At 52.6% G+C, this 25205-nt stretch overlaps 1 protein-coding gene across 21 annotated transcripts in view; it reads left to right on the top strand.

Moving 5' to 3' along the window:
• The window catches only part of LOC142076665 (uncharacterized), a 31003-nt gene extending 7293 nt beyond the window's left edge, over positions 1-23710 (top strand). For 2 of the 21 annotated variants that reach the window (XM_075139045.1, XM_075139046.1), the window contains 16 exons: positions 1473-1524; positions 2091-2282; positions 2478-2589; positions 2777-2975; positions 8589-8656; positions 14409-14547; positions 19160-19313; positions 19559-19815; positions 20211-20296; positions 20725-20840; positions 20927-21044; positions 21437-21560; positions 22016-22144; positions 22448-22593; positions 22880-23005; positions 23557-23710. In XM_075139045.1, the coding sequence (XP_074995146.1) occupies positions 14452-14547; positions 19160-19313; positions 19559-19815; positions 20211-20296; positions 20725-20840; positions 20927-21044; positions 21437-21560; positions 22016-22144; positions 22448-22593; positions 22880-23005; positions 23557-23677 (1473 nt within the window). In that variant the 5' untranslated portion in view covers positions 1473-1524; positions 2091-2282; positions 2478-2589; ... (1 more) ...; positions 8589-8656; positions 14409-14451 and the 3' untranslated portion in view covers positions 23678-23710. Of the gene's footprint in view, positions 1-1472; positions 1525-2090; positions 2283-2477; positions 2590-2776; positions 2976-4194; positions 4237-5802; positions 7230-8588; positions 8657-14408; positions 14548-17792; positions 17936-18659; positions 19038-19159; positions 19314-19558; positions 19816-20210; positions 20297-20724; positions 20841-20926; positions 21045-21436; positions 21561-22015; positions 22145-22447; positions 22594-22879; positions 23006-23556 lie in introns of those variants that run through there. The other 19 variants (XM_075139049.1, XM_075139047.1, XM_075139057.1 and 16 more) reach the window with 19 other exon arrangements.
• The last annotated feature ends 1495 nt before the right edge of the window (positions 23711-25205 follow it).

Here is a 25205-nt window from a genome sequence, read left to right as displayed (position 1 = left end):
TGGTTCCTTATTTTCCATCATCATCATCATCACATTAGAATCTAAACCTAAAAGTTTACATTTTTTTTTTTCCGAATTTCATAATCGAAAAGATTATGAAAAAAGAAAAGAAAGAAAAAAAAAAACAAAACAAAAAGAAAAAAAAAACAAATTACATAAGGTACCTCATAACATTAGTTGTAAAATAGTATTATATTGCAAGGTTCCCAATTCTGACCATTTTTCCTCATCTTCTAATTTATACATTGGCCACCATTTAGTACAATATTCAATTAATTTATCCTTTCTCAAAGGATCACCCCCAAATTTTCCCCAATGTTTAATGATGCATCCTAAGGGGGAACAAGGTGTTACTTTTGATGGTTGAGCTCCCATATCTTTACCAAAAAAGAACGTTCTTTACCACAACTTCATATACTCCAGTCGTCACTGTCAAACGCATATGAATATACCGGTTTACCCCTGGCGCCTACAACTTCATATACTCCAGTCGTCACTGTCAAACGCATATGAATATACCTCTTTACCTGTGGCCACAATTCCTTACCAAATGCATGCACAGTTTTATACTCCAGAACAATATCTCATTTACCTTAGCGTTGCACCGTTGAGTCGCTCACCTGCTCTGGTCGGGGAGAATACTCACGGAGTCCCCGATCAAAAGGTCGGTGCGCGCTGGAGTCCAGAGAGCAGGGTCTCCCCACCAAGAGCCGACAAGTCGATCCGGGCAAGGCTTCCCAGCAGTCCCACCTGGATCGCCAAAAACTGTTGTCCGAAAAGCGGATTCGTGCCCGGCGTGCAAGTAACCAATTCCACACGCTCAGGAGAGATATTGTTGTATTCAGGCCTGGGTGCTCGGTGGACTTGCCACAAATCAAGCACACCTGGTCTAGTCACCTTTCTGTTTATATCCATGCTTCTCATACATATTTTAAATTTCCTTGTTACATATTCATTACATTTCCGAGAACTAATTATAATATTACATCATCTTAAACACATGCGCACTAAAACCTTTAGGGTCTTCTTGGGGGTCTCGGGTGGTCTCTGGTGGTCGGTAGGGTAGTGAACTCTTCATGAACTTACTTCCTCTTTACCTTATAGGGTCGCAATTTGTCCCTGAGCCATGCTTGGACCACGTCTGTTTATAGTTTCCATAGCTAAAATTAATTATCACTACTTCTAAAACACACACCTGTTAGTTACCTAACTTCTAAGCAACAAGTCTTCATTGTTTAAAATTACAGAAGCGAGCAATATAGAATCCACAACAAACTAAACTATCTATCACCATAGTGTTCTTAAATTAAAACATATACATCTTGATCTCCTCCAATCAAACACCCACTCAGTAGCTTCATCATTCTGGTTTCTTATTAACTGGTCTTTTAACCCAGTTCTGGGTGAGGGCTATACACAGGATGATAACACTTTGAAGATTAATGTTGATTAAGATTAACATTAACACTTAGGCTGGCTGGGTTAAGTTGGTTTACTGCACAGTTGGTTGAATGGAGGAAAACAGTAAGCTCCGCTATTGCCTTTGGCGTTTTCTCTTTACTGTGTAGCTCGTTTAAGTTATCTTCTCATGACCTGGCAAGCAGAAGCTTTGGCTTCATTCTAGGCCTTGGTCTAACAGTCACGAAAATCAATGTTGGAAGTCTTTCTGAGGTTTGGTTCAGGCCCCTATATGCATTTTATAAAAGTGCTTCTTGGCCACTGTTTAACTTTTTACATGGGTTTGTTTTCGTTTATCTTGAGTGTTGAAACTCTGAAAGGGGCCGATGAGTTGCCCTCGCTCAGTTTGCTCCCTCCCCTTCGGGGAGTGCGGTTAATGTTTGCTTCTTGGCTTTGCAGAGAACAAAATCCATTAATACACCACCTCACTTGAATTGCTCTTGTTGGGAACCGATTAGAAGCTTATTGCTGCCTCATCTCGCAAATGGCATGCGTTCTGGTTCTCATTTGTTGAGCAGCCTGTCGGCTTGTCAAATGACTCCGCAGAACAATTCGATTACTCCAAGCAGCGATGCTGATACGAAGAGCTTACGTACTTCACTGCTAGCGATTCTGTGCTTTTCCCTCTGCAGGCGGGAAAGGTGATTCCTGAGTGGGCTGTGGCTTTAACCAGGGAGGGCAAAGCTGCTTCTCTGTGTATTTCCTTTCCGCCTCTTCCCTTAGCCCCTCCCCTCCCTTCCCCTCTGTGAGGCTGGTTTTGTGGTGTGCCTTCACTGGTGGAACGAGCTCCCACACGAAACGGAGGGAAGGAGGAAAGGGGCAAGGTGAGAGGTGTCGCAGTCCTTAGTTTGTAGATTTAATACCTAGGCCCTATTCCAAAAATACGGCACGTATGTGGGTCAGTGGTCCCTGCAGATTTTTATTATTTATAGCCATTTCTATAAATACAGGACTTCATAGAGCGGGTTCACAGGGTGCTGTGCTGCTTGTAAACGGAATCGTTTTTATCCTTGCTACAGTCTGGAGGTGGCAAGTGCCAGCTGACAGATTAAGACGGAAATGAAAGCGAGCAATACACATGCGACGGTGATCCTGCCACAAGGCAGATCTGTTAGAGAGAACGAGTGCAAGGTAAGGAGCATCATGCTGCATTTATTGCTAAACGTATGTTTTCATTTCATTCCAACTAGAAAGTAAATCAAGATATTTAAGGATTATTTACTGTACCAAATCCTCTTGCAAGCAGTGCACTCTGTTGCCCTGTGGATAGTCTAATGTCATGACTGGCATGACTGGTAATTTTCCTTTTCTTTTCTAGTGGAAGGATGCATTTATGAAGGCAAAGGCGGGGTACAAGCGGTGCCCCACAACAAACCGACCTGTGAAGACCCAGACATCCGCTGTTACAAACAGGAAAAAGCTATGGGCCTTGGCTTCAGACTCTGCAAAAGATTGACCAAGCCCGAGGAAAGTGACAAAAAGTGAAGCAATGCCACAGCGTCACTTCGGGATGGCAGGTGAGATTTCCATCCATGTTCCTCAAAGGTAGCAGCCTCGTTTTGTTTGAGGATGCGGCGCTGGAATCGAACTGCAAGACCAGTTTTCTTTACTGCACATGGTAGTGTAATGCAAATACCATTCGTGTCCCAGATTAAGTTGCCAAGGCTCTAGTTAAACCTCTGCATAACAACCTAAAATTGTCCTTAGTGCATGATTGCTTTCAAGAGTTGAGTCCAGATATGTGGCGTATCATAACCCATACCCCATGTGGGGTCTAGATTTGATGGATTTTTAATTCAGGCTTATCTGCTGTTAGAGATTTTCATTTTCTGGTCAAAAAGGAAGATGCTGATTGTGTGCATTCTTTTTCTCTTTCATGGAGTGTCGTACTATGTTTAGTAATTTGCTGTTTACAAAAATAATTTATGGGTGTCTGTGAAGTTGGGGGCGTTCTTGTGGATGAATGTAGCAGTGGAGCTCACTTTTTGTATTTAAATCAAGAGAAGCATAATTTAATTTCACATAAAACGTGCTCTTTTGCCCATTATGCCTTGGAGGGTTGGATTTCTAAGCTAAATACTGGCAGCTTAAGAACCTAGCAGTCAAGGTAGAAAATAAGTTTTCCCCCACCACCCTTTTTTCTTTTTTTTTTCTTCTTTGCGTTTTAAAGTTTCTAATCTTATAAACACTGATGTCTCTGAAACTTTGTCATGTCCCACCTAGTTTATGACAAGTGTGTGGCAGATAGGACTTTTCTGCTTGGTGAGATCGTGAGCTGGAGAGTGGAAAATGGTTTTATGGAACAAGTGTAAAAGGATAAAGATGGATAAAAAGGCTTGTACACCTTTTTGCCAGTTTAGTGGTATGAAAATTCCTGTGATGAAATTCCTTCTGGCTATGAAGGAGCTGCGAAATGTGATCAAAAGAAAGTTTTTCGTGCTATATGGATATGATATATGGGAGACGAGTTCTAAAAATCTCAAGCCCCTTCCTTCATCCCGTTCTGCTTTTTCTGTCCGAGGAGTAACTTTTATGCTCCTAAAGGTTTATTGACTTAACAGAAAGAACAAGTAGTAGGTCTTGGTCTGGCTGGCTGCTGTCCCCCACCGCTCCTGCTGGGATATCCAACCGTAGAGCTTCTGAGTACAGAGAGATCTTGAATCAACACCTGCCAAAGCAGAGGACAGAGAACTTAAGAATTCATTAGAAACTCATCTAATCCGTTGTTTTATCTAGAGCGCCATTCATTTCTGAAGAAGGCCCTCTTTTGTGCTACAGGTGGGTTTTGGTTGTTTTTTTTTTCTAATTATTAATTAATTTAGTTCCTGCAGACTGAGTCAGTGAGCACAGTAATTCACAGGGTCTCAGTCCAGTCCTCACGCCAATGAAGGCTGGCTGTTTCATGAGTATAACAATAGCCCATAAAATAACGACAGCTTCTGACAGAGATGTTGGCAGCATCTAAAGCATGGCAAGTCTGCCGTGCCAAATGGATTCCTGTTTTGTCCCCTATATACCAGTTCGTGGTAAATATGTTTTGTTGTATTCTTCTCCCCTCGACTTCACGTGATAGTTCAATCCAAGTCTGACCCTTCTATCCAGTACAACCTCTTTTAAAACCCAGGCTGCGTGCTAACTGATGAACGAAAATGTAGCTGAGCAAGCGTAGAAATGCAGCAGACTGTCTTGCATCTTCAAGGCAGATCGCTTCCTTAGGAGAGGGATTATAGGATTCCAGAATAAATCCAGGAAATCTGTTTTGCTTGTTGGTAGTTGTTAATCCTGTCTTGATTGCTTTCTACATATTCCATTTCATTTTGGAAGATGTAATAGAGAGAGAGTAAGATCTTCCTTTCTTTTCCTTTAGTCCCACACAGGCCATCTCTCTCCTTTATTTTTGGCATTCCAATAGTAACCACCCCACTTTTCAGTTTCTCACGTTGACCTATGATTGTGTCAAGAACCTGAGGTGTGGCACCAGCACTGGGCTTCTGACCTGCAGACCCGCTAGTGGTGTCCCTGCTCATCCAGCCAGGAAGTTGTAACTGAGCATGTTTTTCTCATGACGTGGCTCACCTGTGATACGTGAGGGCGTAAGGCAAAGACAAGCGCTGTTTGCAGGTGAGCGTGACCATTGCAGCATCTACCCTCAGAGCTACAGAGCTAAGTGGGCAACAGCTTTCCTCGGCAAATGTGCAAGATTGCCAATACTTTCACATTTCTGCATCAGAAGAAAAGCATCTGGCCAAAAAGCTCTTTAGTGAGGCAAAGGGTGGAAAAAAGACACTTCCTGGAGGAGCCAATACCCTGACAGAGATGCAATTTTTATGTTTAGAAAGAAGCTTCATTCTGCACCCAGGTGAAAGTTAATTGAAACTGGTACCTGCTGGCCGCCTTTCTGCTTAGGTCTTCCTCAGTTCTTTCTTTCCTCCGACTGAAGAATTGCAGTGATGAACGAGCCAGCCTGCTGAGTTTCTAACCAGACCAATCCTAACAAAGAATGTCATTCCCAGGTAGTGAGGTGGTTGTAAGCTTCATCAATAGTAAAAGCTGTTGAGATAGTCACGAATCATCTCCCATTCTGCAAGTCAAATTCTTGACTGTTTTCTCACTACTGTTGATTTAACTATAACGGGCTTTAAAAGAGCACTTAAAATTCGTAATTTTCGTACCCGTAAGTTCTTGGTGCCATAACAGAAACGTTGTGCTGAGAAGGCAGTGTAAACATATGGCAATGTTTGTATATGTTGTGTGTTTGTGTATATGTGGTGCCGTCGACAACGCCTGAGGGACAGGATGCTATCCAGAGGGACCTGGACAAGCTCGAGAAGTGGTCCCGTGTGAACCTCGTGACGTTCAACAAGGCCAAGTGCAGGGTCCTGCACCTGGGTCGGGGCAACCCCCGGTATCAATACAGGCTGGGGGATGAAGGGATTGAGAGCAGCCCTGCCGAGAAGGTCTCGGGGGTACTGGTGGACGAAAAGCTGACAAGAATTTTAGAGCCCTAAGCTGGGTGTTCTTCAGGTGGCCAAAACTGAGGAGGGGGAAGAAGACCTACAGGTAGCTAAAGGGAAGCACAGGAGAGCAGCTGGGAGCCAACAGTGTGATGTGGGCATAAGGAAGTGCTCCACTGCAGTGTGTCAGGCAAAGTATTTTCAGGAACTGTGGAGAAGAGCTAATGCCATTGCACAGAGCCCAGCTCATCTGACGGGGTTGCTCTGCTGGTCCTTCACGTACAAGAAAGATGAACTCCCCCTGGAATAACTGGAGAGGAGAGCTGCAGGGATTGCTGGGACATGGGAGATGGAGGTGCGTGATGGCATCAGGAGTTCTTGATTTGCTTCGGCTAGAAAAGCAAGTGGGAGAAGAGTGGGGTGACTCCTGTAAATGCAGAAGAGGGAAATACCATTTAGGGAGAGCAGTTACTAAGCCTGAAGGTGTGGGCACCAGAGAAAATGCGTGCCGCCTGGCCCTGAGTAAATTTAAGCTGAAAACTGGAAGAAAACTCTTTAAGGCTTAGAAGGTTTGGGTTCTGCAACAGCCTTCCAGTGGAAATAAAGAAAGTAGAAAGCACCCAGCCAACCCCTTATTGCTTAACATGGAGTTCAGTGAGTTTATGATGGGCCCGGAGATCTCTTCCAATCTCTCCTTCCTCCAAATTAACTGCCTCTTCAGGCATTGTCTTTCAAGATATGTGTTCCCTGTTCACTTTTTAATTGCTCTCCTGTCCTCTTGTTTGAAGGACTGAACTGTTGCTGATCGAGTATTTTGATGGCAAAAAGTGCTATGCTGGCAGGATCGCTTCACTTGTGGGTTGTGCTTAGGTGCTTGCTGACCCTTCCCATTTTCTGTCCCCATTTCTGTCCCCATCACTTCTTGTTACTAGATCCTTTGATAGTGCCTTGTCTCTTTGCAGACGCTTAATACCTTTTGTTCCCTTTTTTATTTAAAAGAAAGAAATCTAAAACTAAAAAAACCAAACACCCCCCCCCCCCTTCTACCTGTTTGTCACAGTAAGGGAAACAATTAATTCCAGTTGAACATTGGGTTTGAAGCCAGATGCTCTTTAGGCTGTATTCTTAAGATAATGAGCCACTCTTCTATGCTAGAGTTAGTGGATGAGCTTGGTTTATTCATATTGCTTTCTTCTGCTTCTGTTTACTGCTGCTCTAAGAGAGTACTGAAAAAACCTACCCCGCGTATGTTAGCGTGAGGTGCTGTCTGAGGGAAAACTTGTGGCAGCACCTGTGGTATTGAATTAAACAGCACCGGTGAGTGTTCCCGTGAACTGGACCTTGATCATCTGCAGTGCTAAATCGCTTGGAGGTTTACAGGTACAGGTTTGTCCCACGTCAGCTGGAAAGCTCCGCAAATTCCTCGGCACCACTCACGAGTGGGAATGGGCCAGGGGATTTCCCCGTGGGCATTTTGGATGCAGTTACCCTGCATCCAAATTTTGCACAACAAAACGCAACCAAATGGACAAGGGTAATTGTGCCAGTTGGCCTCCATTCCAGGGAATGGTCCCGGGCACGTGTAATTTATGGTTGTAGAGAGAGTTTTTGTATAGTTCCGGGAAAGGAAATTGGAAAACGTGAGTGCATGCTTAGTGAGACCTGGGGAAGGTTACTTATCTTTGGTGTCTGATCATTAGTGAAGTTGGTGTCTCAGCAATACAGCGAGGATAACGCTTCCCTTTCTCTCACACTGTGGCTGTTGTGCGAGACGTTTGGGCCACAGACTGTCTCCCTCTCTCTAGATGACACTCTGTTAAATTGGGCCCCTGCATTGCTTCCAAGGCACTCCCCCAAAACCAGACATTTAGTCTTCATAACGATGAAGAGCAACCACCGTTCTGAGTGGAAAAGCCACTCCCTGAGTCGTGCAGTGCCAGTGTTCGTTGCTTTCTCTTCTTGTCATTTTCTGAGCTCCTGAAGTGCAGGAAGGCTGGAGGCGAGAAGCTGTCAGCATCAAATACTCGGAGGAAGAACATTTATATCTCCATTTTACTTTCCTCAATTATAGACTGTATTGGCAGGGCAACAAGTAGGCAGGCAGGTTGCCTGGCCAGTGCCTGTGCGGTTCTGGCACAGAGGATCAAGCGCTTTGTGCTTCAGAGCTGTCAGGCTGGCACTTTTCACCACTCAATGCAGCTCTAGATTAAAGCTAAATGAAAATAGAAATTTTGCTTCAGAGCTTGACCGTGTCATTTTGTTCCATCCTTTTACTTGTTCAGTGGCTACGGAAGGGAGCCACTCCCTTGGTAGGAGCATCCACTGAGTTATGAACATGCGTGATATCAGAGCATCTTTGTGTATATTTATGCATGAGATCATTACAGCTGCTGTTTTAAAGATCTCTGTAGTACATGAAACCTTTGGCAGTAAAATTGTAAATCCACGCAATGGTGTGTTAAGCACACAAATCCAATTAAATCCTTTAAAGAGCCTTGAAAGCCTCTCCCAGAGAGTACAGAAATGGTTATTTGTGATTCTCTTGAGCTGCCTTTTATGGCAGCTTGCTTAGAGTGTCTGTGGCAAGTAGTCTTCTGGGGGCTTAACGCTGCAAATGGTAGGTTCTTTAAACAAGCAAATGGATAAACTTAAGACTTGGTTTTACTCTTTTAACAGCTCCTACCCAAATGGGAGGCCTGAGTAGGCCGCTTTTAGCAGGGGAACATGCCCTGACTGCGCAAGAGGTAAGGAACTCTCTTCTCTCCCTTACCGCGAGCCCTCAGTTTAAAGAGAGCTCTGAAGAGGAATGTTTGACCAGTGGGAAGTGAAATTTAAGATACACACCTCAGGTGGGACGGAAGTGTGAGGCCTGTGGCGGTCACGGACGCTTCTGTCCTGGGCTGTGAGCTGTGCAAATGCCAGCAGAAAGCTCTGGGAACGCTTTGTGCATAGGCCAAAGCGTTCCTGCTGCTACCCCAAGTGTCGCCAGCCCGAGCCCTCACATCTGGAGACCGATGTTTCACGCCAGCAGGCCAGGGGAAGGTAGAGTTGCCTCCCCTCCGACACGAGGCTGCCACGCTTTGGAGCAGGCATGCTCTGGGGGGGGGTCAGACCAGGTGTCTTTGCTGTCTTCTGGCCTTCATGTGGTTCTCATGCTCCTGGACAGCCCCATGTCTGCTGACAGTCTTTCATAAATGGGGATTTGGAGAAGTGGAAGTTGTTTCTCCCTCCTGGTGGGAGCACGCACCGGGGCTTTGTTGCCAGAGAAGCAAGTGGGGAGCGCTCCTGGTTGGATGCAGCTCCCTTGGCAGATGCTTGTGCTCGTCTCTCGGCCCCGAGGTCTGATTTGTGCCTTCCCCCCACCCCAGCTGTGCTGCCGGCTCTTGTGAAATGGGGGTACCGAGGGCAGATGGTTTTACCACAGCCAGGAAGTTCCAGTCAACCCGTCAGGGAGGTTTTCTTCCTGGTTCTTGCAGTTACAGATTTTCAAACAACCCAGCAAAGAAGTTTTCCAAGGAAACGTGACCAAGGGAAGTGCAGGGTTGAGCTCTGATTGCTCTCTGTGTGGATTGTGTCTGTCCCTGTCCTCAGCCAGGCACGCAGGATCTTTCAGATGAGGAACAGGACTATTCCAGGCTGAAGCGAGCAATCAGGATCCCAGCTGTGTTTTGTTTAAGGCCATCAGGTGGAAGTGTGCGGTTGGAGCCTTCTTGGTCGCTTACCCTTTGATTTCAGTGCTGTCCTCAAGTCCGAATCTTGCAGTGTTTTTGCTGAGGACTAAAAATGAAAGGGATAAAGCAGATCGTCCTCACGCACCTACGCACCTTCCCCCCAGCTCAAGGTGAACAGACAAAATCTCTGGGCTACGTTGTTTTATTAAACGTGTATCAGATATGCAGCATCAGGGGAGTTGTGTACAGCAAATGGCTGCAGGTGCCTGGGGCTTGACCAGCGTCACCTGGAAGGGAAAAAGGAAAAAAGGTGACTGTGGGGACTTGTGACCACGTATATTTATTTGTAATTTCTCATTGTACATTGCTGTATGCGTGCTTTGGAACATTTAGCGCTCAATACTTCCTCCTGTCCTCCCCCTCTTCCTCCTCCTGATCGTCTTCCTGCACCTCCTGTTCCTACTCCTCTTCATTGTCATCCTGTTACCCTCCTTCTCCTCCTTCTGTCTGTCCTCCTGTTTGTCGTTGCTGTAGTTGTCCTCATCCTCCTCCTCTTCCTCCCCCTTCCTCCCACTCGTCCCCAACTTCATCCTAATCCTCCTTCTCCTGTTAGTCATCCTTGTTCTCCTGTCATCCTCTTGCTCATCCTCTTCCTGTTTCTCCTCCTTCTTCTCCTCTTCCCCCCCGCCTCCTCCACCACCTCCTCTTTGTTCTGTTCCTCTTCATCCTGTATGTCATCCTCCTTTCCTTCTCTTCGTCTTCCTCCTCCTCATATTCCCTTTCCTCTTCATTCTCCTTCTCCTTTTCCTTCCTCCTTCTCCTCCTCCTGCCCCTCTACCTCCTCCTCCTCATCATCCTCTTCCTCCTCTTTTTTTCTCTTCTTTCTCATGTTTGTCCTCCTCGTGTCCTGTATCTTGTTCCTCTATCTTCTGTTCCTCCTCCTGCTCATCCTTCTTCTCTTCCTATTCTTCCTCCTGCTCCTAGTCCTGTGCCACGTGTTCCTCTTCTGACTGTTCCTCGTGTTCCTCCTCTATCTCTTCTTTCTCCTCCTCTGGCTCCTCCTCATGTTCTTCCTCTTCCTTCTTTTTTTCTCTTCTTCCTCCTTGTTCTCATTCTCTTTCTATGTTCCGTGTCCTCTTCACCCCCTTCCTCCTCCTCCACCTGCCATCCACCAGTTCATCCCGTTTGTCGTCCTTCTTTTTCTCCTCCTCCTGTTTGTCCTCCTGTTAATTCTCTGTGACGGGGTCATCACAACCTGGTTGGTTGGGTGCCTGGGACTCAGTGATAGGTAAAGGGATTCCCCATGTAGAAATGGGTTTCCATATGTCCTTTTCTCATGTCAACGTGAGAAAAACAACAGACTGACAATGGGGGTTTTAAAGGGTTTGTGGGTTGGAGAGAGCAGGAAAATGGGCTCATTCCACTGGGCATCGGGTGGGTACCTGCCCGATATTAAAGCGTCTTTATGTAAGTGCTGCTAGTTTTGGGTCTGTAGGGCAGGTGGAAGACCCAGGCAACTCCGTGAGGTTCACACCATTCCCGTGCAATTTTATGTGTTGTATCAAGGCGGAAAACTTCTGCCCTGCAAGAGAGGAAGGTGCCATTTGTCATTTCCTCCACAAATTAGCCCTTGGAGGAGAAGAGGGGAAAAGTGCTGCTGGACTTTATAGACGGTGCTCTGTGTGCTGCTGCACTTCCCTGTTCTGTGGCAGGGTCATCAGAACCGGGTTGGCCGGGTGCCTGGGACCTTCAAGGCCTGTAAGGAGGGAAGAAGTCAGCCAGGCACCCGGGAAACTTGAGGACGATAGGGAGAGGGAGAAGTCGTCTGCCTGGTGCACAGGACCTTCAGGGCCTGATGAGGAGGGCAAAGGGGACTGCTAGGTGACCAGCTCGGTCACAGGGCATGGCTCTTTGCCTCATAAAATGGGGTTCGTTATGCTAACCATATTACCAGGGGTCAGGAGCAGGGGGGACCGGTCACAAGTGCAATTGTTAGTTGCCTTTCTGAAGTACTGGGGTGGCAGCAATGCAGGGCTCAAATACCAGGTTAGGCTCGAGGCCACTGCTGTTCTCCTGGTTCTCCCAGGCAAAAGACAAGTGGAGACGTAGCCCTGCCTGCAGCTTTTCTGAAGGGAGTGCAGCAGCTCTTGCCAGTTGCCAAGGCACGGGGTGGCTCCAGCCCCTACAGCCTCGGAGTCAGTATCAACTGTGCTGGCTCCAGCTTCAAAGGCTCAGGTGTTGGCCAGGGACTCAGGTCATTGGGCGAAACATTCATTTCCTCAGTTAACTCTGCTTTTCCGTCTGCAGAAATGGCTGTAGATTCACCGAACCAAACACCGTTTTTCAAGTGGGCACTTCTGTCTGTAAACCGTACTCCTAAAGTATTACTGGGGTCGAAAGGGGGAGAGCATCTTGCATAGGAGAGGATGGCGCATCGCTCTCATATTCTTGAGGCAGTCCTACTCGAGTTATGCTTTCAGTGGGAGCCCTTCCTGAACGATCATTTCCTGGGGGTACAGCGCGATGATGGAGGTAAAGTGTCCCGCGCCGAATGGTAGGCTTCTGGGGCACCCCTGGGGCAATTCTCGGCCTTCGAGGACAACTTTCAGGATGGGGAGAGGATGTCACGAAAAAAATGACACTGCCGTACGAGCTACAGATACTTCAGCCAGCAGTGACATAAACACATGCACAAGCCAGGTTCCCGCGCCGGCCGTACGAGCTACACAGCCACCAGTGACATCAGAGCAGCACCTAGGCCAAGTTCCCGCACCTCCTAGATCAGCTAGTCAGCCAGCCACGACATCACAAGCCCCTGCACAAGCCAGATCCCCACACCTGCCCTATCAGGAACTGTGCCACAAGTGACATAATCGCATCCACAAGCCGGGTTCCGCGCCTGCCCTATCAAGTACTAAGCCAGCAGTGACATCAGCACCTGCACAAGCCAGGTTCCTGCGCTTGCCATATGAGATCCATAGTCACCAGTGACATCAAAACAGCAGCATCAGCCTGGTTCCCGTGCCTGCCATAACAGCTCGTCAGCCACCCGTGACATCACAAGCACCAGCACGAGCCAGGTCCCCGCACCTGTGCCACTAGCTGATATGGCAAGCGTGGGAACCCGGCTTGTGCAGGTGTTGATGTCACTTGTGGCCCAGTTCCTGATGGGGAGGCATGGGAACTTTGCTTCTGCAGGTGCTTGTGATGTCATGGGTGGCTGACTAGCTGATAGGGTAGGTGTGGGAACCTGTCTTGTTGAAGTGCTTGAGAGGTCACTGGTGTTTGAGTAGCTGATTGGGCAGGTGAGGATTGGGGGTAAAAGGGTAAGGGGGACCCTCCCGTTGAGGAACCTCGTGACTCAAGGGGAGGGTCTCCCTTGCCCTTTTCATAGAATCATAGAATCATTAAGGTTGGAAAAGACCTCTAAGATCATCGAGTCCAACCATCAACCCAACACCACCATACCCACTACACCATGTCCCTAAGCGCCTCATCTACACGTCTTTTAAATACTTCCAGGGATGGTGACTCCACCGCTTCCCTGGGCAGCCTGTTCCAAGGCCTGACCACTCTTTCAGTAAAGAAATTTCTCCTAATGTCCAGCCTAACCTCCCTTGGCACAACTTGAGGCCGTTTCCTCTCGTCCTATCACTAGTTACTTGGGAGAAGAGACCAACACCCACCTCACTACAACCTCCTTTCAAGTAGTTGTAGAGCACGATGAGGTCTCCCCTCAGCCTCCTCTTCTCCAGACTAAACAACCCCAGTTCCCTCAGCCGCTCCTCATAAGACTTGTGCTCCAGGCCCTTCACCAGCTTCGTTGCCCTTCTCTGGACACGCTCCAGCACCTCCTTGTCCTTCTTGTAGTGAGGGGCCCAAAACTGAACACAGGATTTGAGGTGCGGCCTCACCAGTGCCGAGTACAGGGGCACGATCACCTCCCTGCTCCTGCTGGCCACACTATTTCTGATACAGGCCAGGATGCCGTTGGCCGCCTTGGCCACCTGGGCACACTGCTGGCTCATGTTCAGCTGTCGACCAGCACCCCCAGGTCCTTTTCCTCCGGGCAGCTGTCCAGCCACTCTTCCCCAAGCCTGTAGAGTTGCCTGGGGTTGTTGTGGCCGAAGTGCAGGACCCAGCACTCGGCCTTGTTGAACCTCATACAGTTGGCCTCAGCCCATCGATCCAGCCTGTCCAGGTCCCTCTGCAGAGCCTTCCTACCCTCGAGCAGATCAACACTCCCGCCCAGCTTGGTGTCGTCTGCCAACTTACTGAGGGAGCACTCGATCCCCTCGTCCAGATCGTTGATAAAGATATTGAACGGGACCGGCCCCAGCACTGAGCCCTGGGGAACACCGCTCGTGACCGGCCGCCAACTGGATTTAACTCCGTTGACCACAACTCTCTGGGCTCGGCCGTCCAGCCAGTTTTTTACCCAGCGAAGAGTGCACCTGTCTAGGCCGTGAGCCGCCAGCTTCTCTAGGAGAATGCTGTGGGAGACAGCGTCAAAGGCCTTACTGAAGTCCAGGTAGACCACATCCACTGCCTTTCCCTCATCCACCAGGCGGGTCACCTGGTCATTTTATCCTCAGTCTCTGTACAAATCATTCCAACGCAACTCTGACACGATTTTCTCTGTGTATACTTAATCCATGTAATGAGTAATAGAGTGAACCTTGCCATCGAACTCTGTTAAGTCACGTTTCTATAAATTTCTATTAAAATCACCTTTTGCCGATCTCTTTGTCAGTGATCTTCCAAGCGGCCTTCAAACTACTCATTCATGACAGGAGGCACCGCCTGGTCGTCACTTGTCTTGCAGGAACAGGATTGAACAGCAGAAGGGAGGCAGGACGAGAGGACCCATGAGGTCAAAAAGCACATCAGACAGCTGGGACAGTCACGATGAGAGCAGAGGGAGAAGGAGGTGCAGGGGACCCGGCTGGGACAATGCTTCCGAGGTGACATCTGCCACACAAACACAGAGACAGACAGGGGCGTTGGGAGGTGGTGGCGTGGGTGAGAAAGGTGCCTGGGGGAGAGGGGAGCACGGGGAGATGGTGGAAAAGCCGGGGTGTTGGCAGTGAGGACACTCCTGCTGTGCAGGTGCTTGTGATGTCACTTGTGGCTGAGTGGGTGTTAGGGCAGGAGCAGGCCCCTGCTTTGTGCTGCTGCTTGTGATATTCCCAGGTAGTTGATAGGGCAGGAGAAAGACCCTGGCTTCTGCAGCTGCTTATGTTGTCGCTGATGGCTGAGTAGCTGATAGGCCAGGAGCATGTGCACTTGGTTGTGATGTCACCGGTGGCTTTGTAGCAGTTACAGCAGGAGCATGCAGCTGGCTCGTGCAGGTGCTTCTGATGTCATAGGTGGCTGAGTAGGCGGTAGGTTAGGAACAGGCCCCTGGCTTGTGCTGGTGCTGGTGTTGTCATAGGTGGTTGCGGAGGTGTGAGGCCAGGGGCCAGCCCCTGGCTTGTGCAGATTCTTGCGATGTCATAGGTGGATGAGTAGGTGATAGGGTAGGAGGAGGCACGTGGCTTGTTCATGTGCTTGTGAGGTCATATGTGCCTGAGTAGGTGATAGGGCAGGAGCCGGAACATTCTACGTGCAGCTGCTTATGGTGTCGCAAGTGCCTGAGTAGTTGATATGGCAGGAGCAAGCTCCTGGCCTGCGCAGGTACTTGTGGTGTCACAGGTGGCTGAGCAGTGATGGGGCAGGAGCAGGACCTGGCTTGTACAGCTGCTTCTGATGTCACTGGTGTGTAAGGAGCTGTTTGGGTATGAATGAACACCTGGCTTGTGCAGGCGCTTGTGATGTTAGCGGTGGCGCTGCAGCTCTTGGGGCAGGAGCATGCAGCTGGCTTCTCCAGCTTCTTGTGATGTCACATGTGCCTGAGGAGGTGAGAGGGCAGAAGCAGGCACCTGGCTTCTTGTTTCAGGAATTACGCAGCCGCCACCACGGTCTCATGGTAGGAATTATGCAGGTGCCACCTCAACAGGGCTCGGCCCTAGGTTCCTGCTCACAGAAGACAAGTCGCCAATCTGCTGAGTAAATAAGTGGTTTATTTATCTGACATGCAGAGCAGCTCGAGCTGGTTGCCTCCAAGGAGGGACCCCTACTGCAGATCGCAGACCCCTTACAGAGAGATTTCCCGAAACGTACCACCCCTCACCCGATCCCCAAGTCCAATCACTTAATTCTGGTCGGTGGTCTCTTGATTTCAATACTGGTGTTCCTGGTCGCTGGGCTGGCCTTCTTCTGAAGTTACCTCATTCTCTTGGAATTGTTTCCTTGGTCCTTTTCTTCTTCATTCTGCTTGCATCTGCCAGTTTCAGCTCGTTCTGTGGTTGCAACGTTCCTCCCCCAGTCAGCTCTCAGGATCCTCCTACTCCAGGCTGCCTTTAACCTCTCTCTGCCTCGCTCCTCTCCCCTCGGTGCCTGCAGGCAGTGCCCTCAGCCCTGCTGCGCTTTGCAGAGGAGCTGCTCCTGGGCAGAGCTGTCTCTCTGCAGCGCTGCCCACTTGCCGGGAGCTCCCTCCGTCCCGGGAGCCCAGCCCGGCTCAGCAGCAGAGGACCAGCCCAAGGCGTCACTTTTTCTTCCCCCTCTGGGCTCCCTTCAGGTGTCCCTGGGGCTCCAGGGGAACCTGCTGTGAAACAGGCCGAAGGCGTCACGGATGTTCCCTTCCTCGTCCAGGGAGAGAGATTTCTTTCCGGCAGTGTCGTTTCTCATCTCAGGGAAAGAACTGGGCGTGAGAATTGCCTTTCCTTGTCCCGTCACTAGGCAGGACACCCAGACAGTGCCAGGGAGGGATCTCCTTTACCCCTGCGGAGGGAAGGGATTCAGCTGAGTCAATGAAGGCGCCTCCTCCTGTGTTTTCAGTCCTGGGGCCAGAAAGGGACTCGGCTCCCTCCCATGCACACCACAAACCCACAAATCCATCAAAGGAGGTGGGATTCCTCTCGCCTCAGTTCAGGTGTGCACAAAATGGCCACCTGCATGTGAGGTCCTTGTCCCAGCTCTGATGCTAATTAATGGAGATGGAGGGCAGCAGTGAGCTGCTCGGACACAAACACCTGGTGACATGTGAGGTACTAGAGATGGTCCAAGATACGTGCAGGTAGCTGCAAGCTCTGCTGGAGCAACTCTGAGAGACCAGGCAACATCTGGGGGCATCTTCATGGAGGTTGTTGGGAAATTCCTCTGGCCAATTGAAATGGCAGCAGATGCCGAAATTTAGGGCAACTGAACCTTTTGCTATTCATCATGTTCAGGGCTTCATCACACATGACAGTAACTTGGAAAGACAAACGCCATGGCCTCGAACATACACCCCCCCACCACACCTTGCTCGTTCTTTCCCCAGCTTTTATTGCTGAGCACGACGTCATATGGTGTGGGATATCCCTTTGGTTTGTTGGGGTCAGCTGTCCCGGCCGTGTCCCCTCCCAGCTTCTTGCCCATCCCCAGCCAAGTTGCTGGTGGGTCAGCGTGAGAAACAGAAGCGGCCTTGATGCTGTGCAAGCCCTGTTCAGCGATAGCTAAAACATTGGTGTGTTATCAGGGCTGTTTTGGTCACAAATCCAACGCACAGCACCATCTGGGCTCCTAGGGAGAAAATTAACTCCATCCCAGCCAAAACCAGTGCGGTAAAGCTCATCCTACTCCTGCCACACAAGCGACACACAGCAGAGAGGAGTGTTCGGGCACGCTGGAGGGGCTGTTGCATCCCACAGGCCTTCGATCCCATCTCTTGCAACTGCCCAACCGCAGCCAACCCCCAAACCCCACCTGCCCAGACGGGCTCCCAATAGCAGAGACATGTTGGTGCAGGGGGCAGACAGGGTTTTTGGAACAGCAGTGGGGAGAAAGGGGATGACCATTTCCCAGGACAAGAGGGGAAATCTATCTCCTCTCTCCCCGTTTGTGCTGTCTCCCTGCTGGTGTCATAATGCACCTTCAAATGATGCGGGCTGATGTCACAGGGGGATGACCCACATCACCGGGAGGTCTCCCCAGCGCCGCGGCGGTGCCGGCACTTGCCGGCGAGGCCTGGGCGCTGCTGGGCACTGCTCAGGGGCTCCCCACTGCTGCCCTTCGGAGCTGCTCCAGAGCCAGGAGCGGGGTCGGGAGGCAGCGGGGCTGCGCTGGGGGACCCTCCCTGACAGGCAGCACCCTTGCTGACAGGCAGAGCAGGGGCACGTTGGAAAGGAATTTTGGGCGAGGAGCTGCGAAGAGCATCCCTTTCCCTGAGCTGAGGGCAAGCGGCAAGCGCGATGGAGGGCTGCTGCACCGTGGCCGTCGGCTTGGAGCTGAGCAGCTTGTTCCCCACACTCCTGCAGCTCTCCACCAAGGGTATGGGTTTTGGGAGCTCCTTCCCGAGGGGTCGCACCAGGGCTGTCAGCTGTCAAAAGCTGCAGCTGCTGGGGTGTGGGGGTGGCTGGACAGGGCTGGGGGCGGCCGCGAGAGCCCTGCTTGAGGATCCCACCGGGCTCGGGACAATGTGGCAACCAGGACTCCCGGGTCATGGTGCTGGGGCTGCCCTGAGCCCCAAGGCTCCCGTGGAAATGGCTCGGTCCCCTCACGAGGGGGGCTGCACGGGGCCATGGGGTTCTGGCTCTGGGATGAAAAGGGATCCTGTGTCCCACGAGCTGGGGTGTCCTTCAGGTCCCACAGGGCTCTCACAAGCCAGCTGGAAATGCCTCTGCTGTAAATCAACCCTTTACCTTGAACTAGTCTCCTTTGGGAGAACCTCTGTTCCTTCCCAGGGGATCCTCTTGTGCCACCAGGCTGGCAGATCATGTCCTGGGCGCTGGGGTGCCATCGCTTTCTGGGGGTTAGATGGCCACAGCCCTGGTCCTGAGCCCTTCCCACCTCCCCATTTCTGCTCCAGCCCTGCCCCTGGAGCAGAGTAAGGCTGGCAGTCTGAAACTGGGGCACAGCCCAGCTCCGCAGCCGTGGCGGTGTTTGTCTGGGCTGTTTGTGGACACCTGCATCTGTCACCCCCTGGGCGAGGAGCTTGCCGAGAGGCTGTGAGCTGGCTGGCCCGGAGCCTGAGACCTCTTTCCCTTGTTTCCAGATGTTGTGTCTATCTGGGATGCTGTGTCTGCGTACATCCTGGGACAGCTGAAGCTGGACAAGGTGGGCTGGCGTCTTGGTCCTCCTTTGCCCTGGAGAGCCTGGACCCCGGGGAGTGATCCCTCCCTGAGCATCACAGCAGCACGCCGAGACAACCCCGTGTGCCCAGAGCTGCTTCTTGGTCAACCAGGAGGGAAACCAAGTCCAGATCTAGTCTGAGAAAGCATTTGGCACACGACAGGGCTTCACCCTTTGCTGTGGTCAGAGTGGAGAGACCAAGCAGAGAGACTGGGGATTATGCTGGGTCCGTGCCAAGAACGATTCCATAGGTATTCCCTGTGCTGGAAACGCCTGGGGTCTTCTCCAGCCAAGGGAGAAGGTTAGCAAATATGTTGAGGAGGGGAAGAAAACAAATGGAGAATGTGGGCCTTTTCCAAAGCTTTCCCTTTTCCCATCTCTAAAGTACTCACTCATGAGCCTTTTTGTCTTTTTCCTGGGCAGGGTGTCCTGGTCACAGGACTCGGGACCTTCGCTATGGTCCAAGAGCAATTCCACGGCGAAGGAGAGGTGTATGTGGTCCGAAGACCCGTCTTCCGGCTGGACGTGGATGCGTTACGTCTGCAGGAGCTCGCGTTCCCCACAGTGGTTATCCCTGGTGAGAAGGCAGCGGCCACCCTCCACTTTCCCCCTGGGGGTGGGGTGCGCGCTCTCTGCTCTTTGGAAAGGGCTGAGAGAAATAGAGAATTGCCTCCAAAGGTCGGGGGACGGCTTGAGCTCCCCCAAAACAAACCACTCCCCAAGGGCTGTTTCTATAAACGACCTTTTCTATGGCATTTTGTTATGAACCTTACAGAGAAATTTGGCCTGCTGTGGCAGTGACAATGTTCCTCCTCCTTACAGGCGATGTCAAGATCAAGCCACTGAACTACAAGTGGCTATCGCAAGCCACCTCCTTCCCGCGGCACGTGGTGAAGAACTGTGTGCAAGAGACCGTACTCTTGTACTCTTTCCAGCTGAGGAACAGGCAGCGCCTCGCCTTCGCCTTCAAGGGCATTGGCGTTCTGTCCTGCAAAGACGACGTCCTGTGCATGCGGTTTTATTACGACTGCGTCACAGGGCTGGCGAGCAAGGCCAGCCGGATTGCACTGCTTCGCACTGTAAGTCGCTCCGGTTTTGAGGGCTGCTCCAGTGTCTTTGGGAAGCCTATTGAAGGGTGAGCAACCCAGTCGCCGTTGGCCAGCCTGGACGTGGCAGGCCAGTCAAACGCCTTTCCCCATGCTCACCCCCGCTGACTTCTCCATTAGCAAAGAAAGTTTCTGCTGAGTTTCTGGATCCTTGCCCTACAGAAAGCCCAGCAGTGTTACTGCGCAGTCTCAGTGTTTGCTGTGCAGCTTCTCCAGAGCAGAGCAAGGGCTAATGTTCACGGAGGAGGATTTGGAATAGGGGTTTGGAGAAGTGGCTTTCTGTTGGAGCAGGAGACAGGTCTGCTTCCTTTGGGAGCCAAGAGAAAACTGCCCTGGAAACCTTCTGACAGCTCTGTGTCACTTTGCAGAGGCTGTGGATGCCAGGTGCAGCTGTCTCCAGTGGAGCCACCACCGCTCGGGAGACACAGGCTGCTCCTGCCCACGCGTTCCCAAGGTGAGTGCGTTTCCTCTGCAGCCCTCGAGCGACCGAGCGGGTGGCTTCCCAGCTTCTGCTCAGCAGCGTGCGTTGTCGGGGCTCGACACTCAGCAGGGAGTCAGGGATCAATCCTGAACTGACTGGTTTCTGGTTAACTAATGCTGAGCTGGGGCTACGCGTGTATTCTCCTGGAGTGACCGGGCATCGTGATCGTGTCTCTCACGCCCAGCCTACTGTCATTCCCATCAGAGAGAACCAACTGCACGCAGAGAGGATTTTAAGCGACGTTTTCTGGTGTTGGGGGGAGCTTGCCAATCAAACCTGTGCATGGCCACAAAGGAAAGGGATGCCATGCCTTGCACGACAGTCAGGAGGATTAGTGCTGGGAAGCTGCAGAGGGTAGGGGGTCACCCTTCTTCAAGCCTGTGTCATCATTTGCTTTCCAGGTTTCAGTTCCTGGTGATCCGCGGAGCAGTGGCCAAGGGTTTCTCCACCTGGCACGAGAAGGCTGCAGAAAAGCACAAGATCAGAAGAGGCACGGGAGCGGGTCCCTGCTGTCCAGGTGGGGCCCTGCCCCACGCTGGGCGACCACAGCCCGGTTAAAACGCACTCCATGGGGCTGCTCTGAAGAGCTTCCTCCTTTCCCAGGTGCAGAGGGGCATCCTGACAAGCTGCTGCAGAGGCGGGTGAAGCTTTCCCTCCCCGTGCTGCCAAGCCAGGGGCCAGGCACAAGGCAGCAAGACATGGGGAAGGAGACTTCTGCCAGGTGAGACCCTTGTGGGAAGGGGTGAAAGGGATCCTTGCACCCATGTAGGAGGGACATCCCCTTTGGACACTCTGGCTGTAGGGACTCGGGAAGGTCCCCGACACCTGCGCCACGGTTTTTATGAGCTTGTTTGCCCCATCGCAGGCCCCTTAGTGGGGAAGGCGGCGGATGTTGAGCGCACCCCACATCACTTTGCTTGCCCTTACTTCAGACCTGAGGTGCGGTCCTCTCCCATCCATCGGATGGGGTTCAGGAGAGGCTCCCCCTTGCCATGGGAAACGGCCCCACCTCCCCCGCTTCTTCTGCCAGCCTGGGGAGCTTTGATACCAGACGAAAATGGGACACGAAACTGCCCCGTGCTCATGCCGACTCCTCCTGGTGTCTCTCCGCAGTGTGCTCCCCCCATGTCCGGGCAGCTCCCCCAGGACGAAGGAGGCAGGCAGGCAGGAGCCAGCTCCTCCAGCCAGGCCCACCGCTGCACTCCCGTCCTCTGAAGGCTGCAGGAGAGCGTTGCAGGTACGTGCTCTGCCTTGCCGTAACTACCGTGCTGTTTGAGACTCGGCAAAAGCCTCTTTGTGCAGAGAGCCATCCTGAAAGGATCCCTTGGCACGCGTTCATTGTGACCTGTCTGTCACCTCCTTCGGATCTTCTTCACGAAAAGGAGGGTGCTGCACACCCTGCCTGCCTGTTCTTGCCCCCTGGGTTGTCATGAAACACGTTATGCTGGCCAGGGGCTATGGAAAATGGACAAGTCCTTTCTAGGTCGTTGACAGTGGAGGTCTTTGGTCACTCAGCTCTGTTTGCCATGAGTTGAGGAGCCTGGCATGACTCCACGGCCCCTGATCTGTTAGGGGCAAAGCGCTGCCGACTGACGGCTGAGGCAAGGGGCACCAACGCGGGTCAGACCCAAAGGAAGCCCCTCCAGGAGCCGAGACTAATGCTGCCTGCTGCTGCGTTTCCGTCCCCTCCAGGAGGTCTGGCAGCTGTCTGCAGAGTGGGAGCAAGTGAAGACCGGGTGGCAAGAGCGGCGACAGCAAGCCCAGGCAGAATGGGCGGCGTGGGAAGCCTGGTCTGCAGGGGAGGACCGACAGCCGCCCCAGGTACGACACCGCTGAGAGCAGCAGCGACCCTCTCTGTGGGGGCACCCAGGGCGGCAGGTCTCCAGGGGGTGGGAGCAGGACTGGCACCCAGCTGCAGGGCAGGGGTTTGCCTGCTCATCCCCAGGAGGGAGAGGTTGGCAGCAGGATCCGAGGGGCAAAAGCAGCCGTCAGCCAAGACGACGGGCACGCGGCGCCGAGTCTCCCGGCTCCCGGGTCCTGCTGCGGGCTCCTTTCAAGAGGTCGTCTGGGAAAGGGCACCTCTGTTTGCCGTCTGGTTTGCTGAGAGCGTCTCCTCCTTGGCAGGCACTCGGCACTGGAGGCGCTTGGACTCCCCACCCTCCCGCCCAGCCCAGGGGAAAGGAGGTCAACGAGAGGTGGAGGAAGGCTGAAAACCCTCTCCCAGCAGAGGAGATGGCAGCAGCAGCCCAGCTGAAGAGACTCCAGCCTGAGTAAGTGTGCGCCAGCTCTGGCCACAGCCTGGGGCAGTCGAGCAGCCGTGACCCCGCAGAGATGTCCAGGACCCCCGTCCCTGCGTCCTGGGGCTGCATAGGACACCCTCTGATGTCTCCTAACACGGGCGTGACCTGGGTTACCCCCACAGCCAAGGCCCAGAGCTCACCACAGGGTGAAAGGGTGGGTACACGCGGGACCGGGTGGCTGCAGAGGCTGGATGAGGGGAGAGGCAGAAGGGGTCTCCGGCAGAGGCTGAGGGATGATGTCTCCCTGTTGTTGCAGCCACCTTTCCCCACGAGCGCTCCAGGTCCTCAGAAGGCTGGAGCCGCATCAGGCACGGAGGAACATATTCAAGCACGTCGCTGAGAACAACAGACGGCATCAAGAGCAGCAGAGGCAGCTCCCCTGGTAACTGTCTCCAAAAAGGGATGGTGCTTCCCTCGGCTGCAAGGCCCATCCCTCTACGGAGGGCAGCCCTGGGGGAAAGGGGGCATTTCTCTGACACCCCTTGCGAGACAGAAGCAGGTTCTGGAGGCTGGCTTTGGGCTGGACCTCCCTGACACGCAAGGGGACTGCCTGGGCACCCAGAACTGGCTTTCCCTGCGGGACGTGAAAGTCCTGGCTGAAGGCAGAGGGATTCTTCTGATGGCTGGCTCTCCCCTTTGCAAGCCAGAGAGCATGTCCTTCCCTTGCAGAGTCCTGGGCCAAGACACCTTGCCCCGAGGGGGGACATCTCCTAAGACACTCAAGGTCTTGGCCCAACCTGACTCAGCCCCAGGCTGATCAGCTGCACCTGGGACCTTCTCCTGGCCTCACCTTGGGCTCCTCTGCCACCTCACAGGCACCTCGAGGCTTCATCGCAAGCAGGTCCCATCACAGGGGGCCTGAGCTACGCCTGCAGGATGTCTCTGCCTTCTCCCTGTCCATACGCTCATAGACTTTTCTTTCTTCCTCCCTAGCACTAGATGCTGGTACCGCAGCAGAGGGGAAGGTGCCGGAGCGGCGGCTGTGGCAGCGGCTGTTAGCAAAGGGGCTGGGAGGCTTCTCAGCTGCCGAGATCCACCTATAAATACAAAATAAAGAGCTCTGGGGCTGTTCCCAGCCGGACTGACAGGCCTGTGCCTGGTGATGGATTGGTCTAAAGGCATTATACACACCCCCTGTGTGATCCCGGAACTGCTCGCAGGGGCAGGAGGGAATAAAGTCCACACATAGCCCACAGCTCGAACACGTGCAGCCCCACTCCTGCACATCCCAACACACAGGCAGCACGACAGAGGAGCACGGCTGGAGCCTCCCCGAAGTGCCAGCACGCTCCCGCACGCGGCGTGGAGAACCACCAGCAGGGCCAGAAGTCTGTGTGTGATGACAGGGCTGGGACCACACTGGGACCTCGGAGGTGTGGTGGGTAGATGGCACAGCGGGAGGGCTGCGGTGGAGGGACACGGGCTCTTCAGGAAGGACCGTCTGGGGAGGCGAGGAGGTGGACTTGCCTCCTGCTCGGGGTGGGACAGGAGCCAGCTTACGGGTCAGGATCAGCAGGCAGACCAATGTGGGTGCCGTGTTAGCAGGTACCTGCTAGGGACCTCCTGTTCAGGAGGGAGCTGTAGATGAGGCCTTCTTCAAACAAGTGAAAGAAGCCTCACATTCACAGGCCCTGGTCCTCATGGGGGAGCTGAACCACCCTGGCACCTGCTGGAAGGACAATCGAGCAGGGCTCAAGCAATCTAGGAGATTTTGAGAGTGCATTTCGTGGCACGGGTGATGGAGGAACCAAGAAGGAGAGGTGCTCTGCTGGACCTGGCACTGGTGAACAAGGAAGAACTGGTTGGGGATTTGAAAGTCAGCGGCAGCCTTGGCTGCGGTGGCCCTGAGATGGTGGAGTTCAGGATGCGGAAGGGAGGGAGCAGGGCAAGGAGCAGGACCACAGCCCTGGCTTTCAGGACAGCAGATTTCAACCTTGTCAGAGATCCTTCCTTGTCTGGAAGAATCCGAGGGGATATGGCCTTGGAGAGAAAAGGGGTCCTGGAGAGCTACTTGATAGTCACGGACCACCTCCTCCAAGCTCAAGAAAGGACCCTTCCGACAAGTGGGAAATGAAGCAAAGGCAGCAGGAGGCCGGCATGGATGAGTGAGGAGCTCCTCACTGAGCTCAGGCACGGACAGGAAGGTACAGGAGGTGGGGACAGAGGCAGGTGACCCAGGAGAAGCCGAGAGGTGCTGTCTGATGGTGAGGGGTAGGGCCAGGAAAGCCAAGGCCGACCTGGAGTTGATCTGGGGAGGGACAGCGGGAAGATTTGTACATGACCGACCCCAGACGAAGAGGAAGGAAGACCTGGGCTGCGGCGTGCTGGGAGCTGTGGTCCCTCACCCTGCAGCATCCTGGGAGCCGAGGTGCCTCCCCTGCCTGCAGGCTCCAGTTTTCCTTCCTCCACTCCCTGCCCAGCCCCCCCCCCGTTCTCCTCCTCCCTCTGTCCTGCTCCCGTCCCTCTGTCCGGCTCCTGTCCCTCTCCGGCCACGCCACCGCCCTGCCCCACCCCCCCCTGCCGCTCTGCCCCTCTCCCCTCCTCCTCCCGGCTCCACCGGGGCTCCGGACCGGGGCCAGGGC

The sequence above is a fragment of the Calonectris borealis genome, unplaced genomic scaffold (genome assembly GCF_964195595.1).
Source record: "Calonectris borealis unplaced genomic scaffold, bCalBor7.hap1.2 HAP1_SCAFFOLD_77, whole genome shotgun sequence".
Classification (NCBI taxonomy): domain Eukaryota; kingdom Metazoa; phylum Chordata; class Aves; order Procellariiformes; family Procellariidae; genus Calonectris; species Calonectris borealis.
The sequence above is the reverse complement of the archived record's forward strand: the minus strand, read 5'-3'. Positions and strand labels throughout refer to the sequence as shown.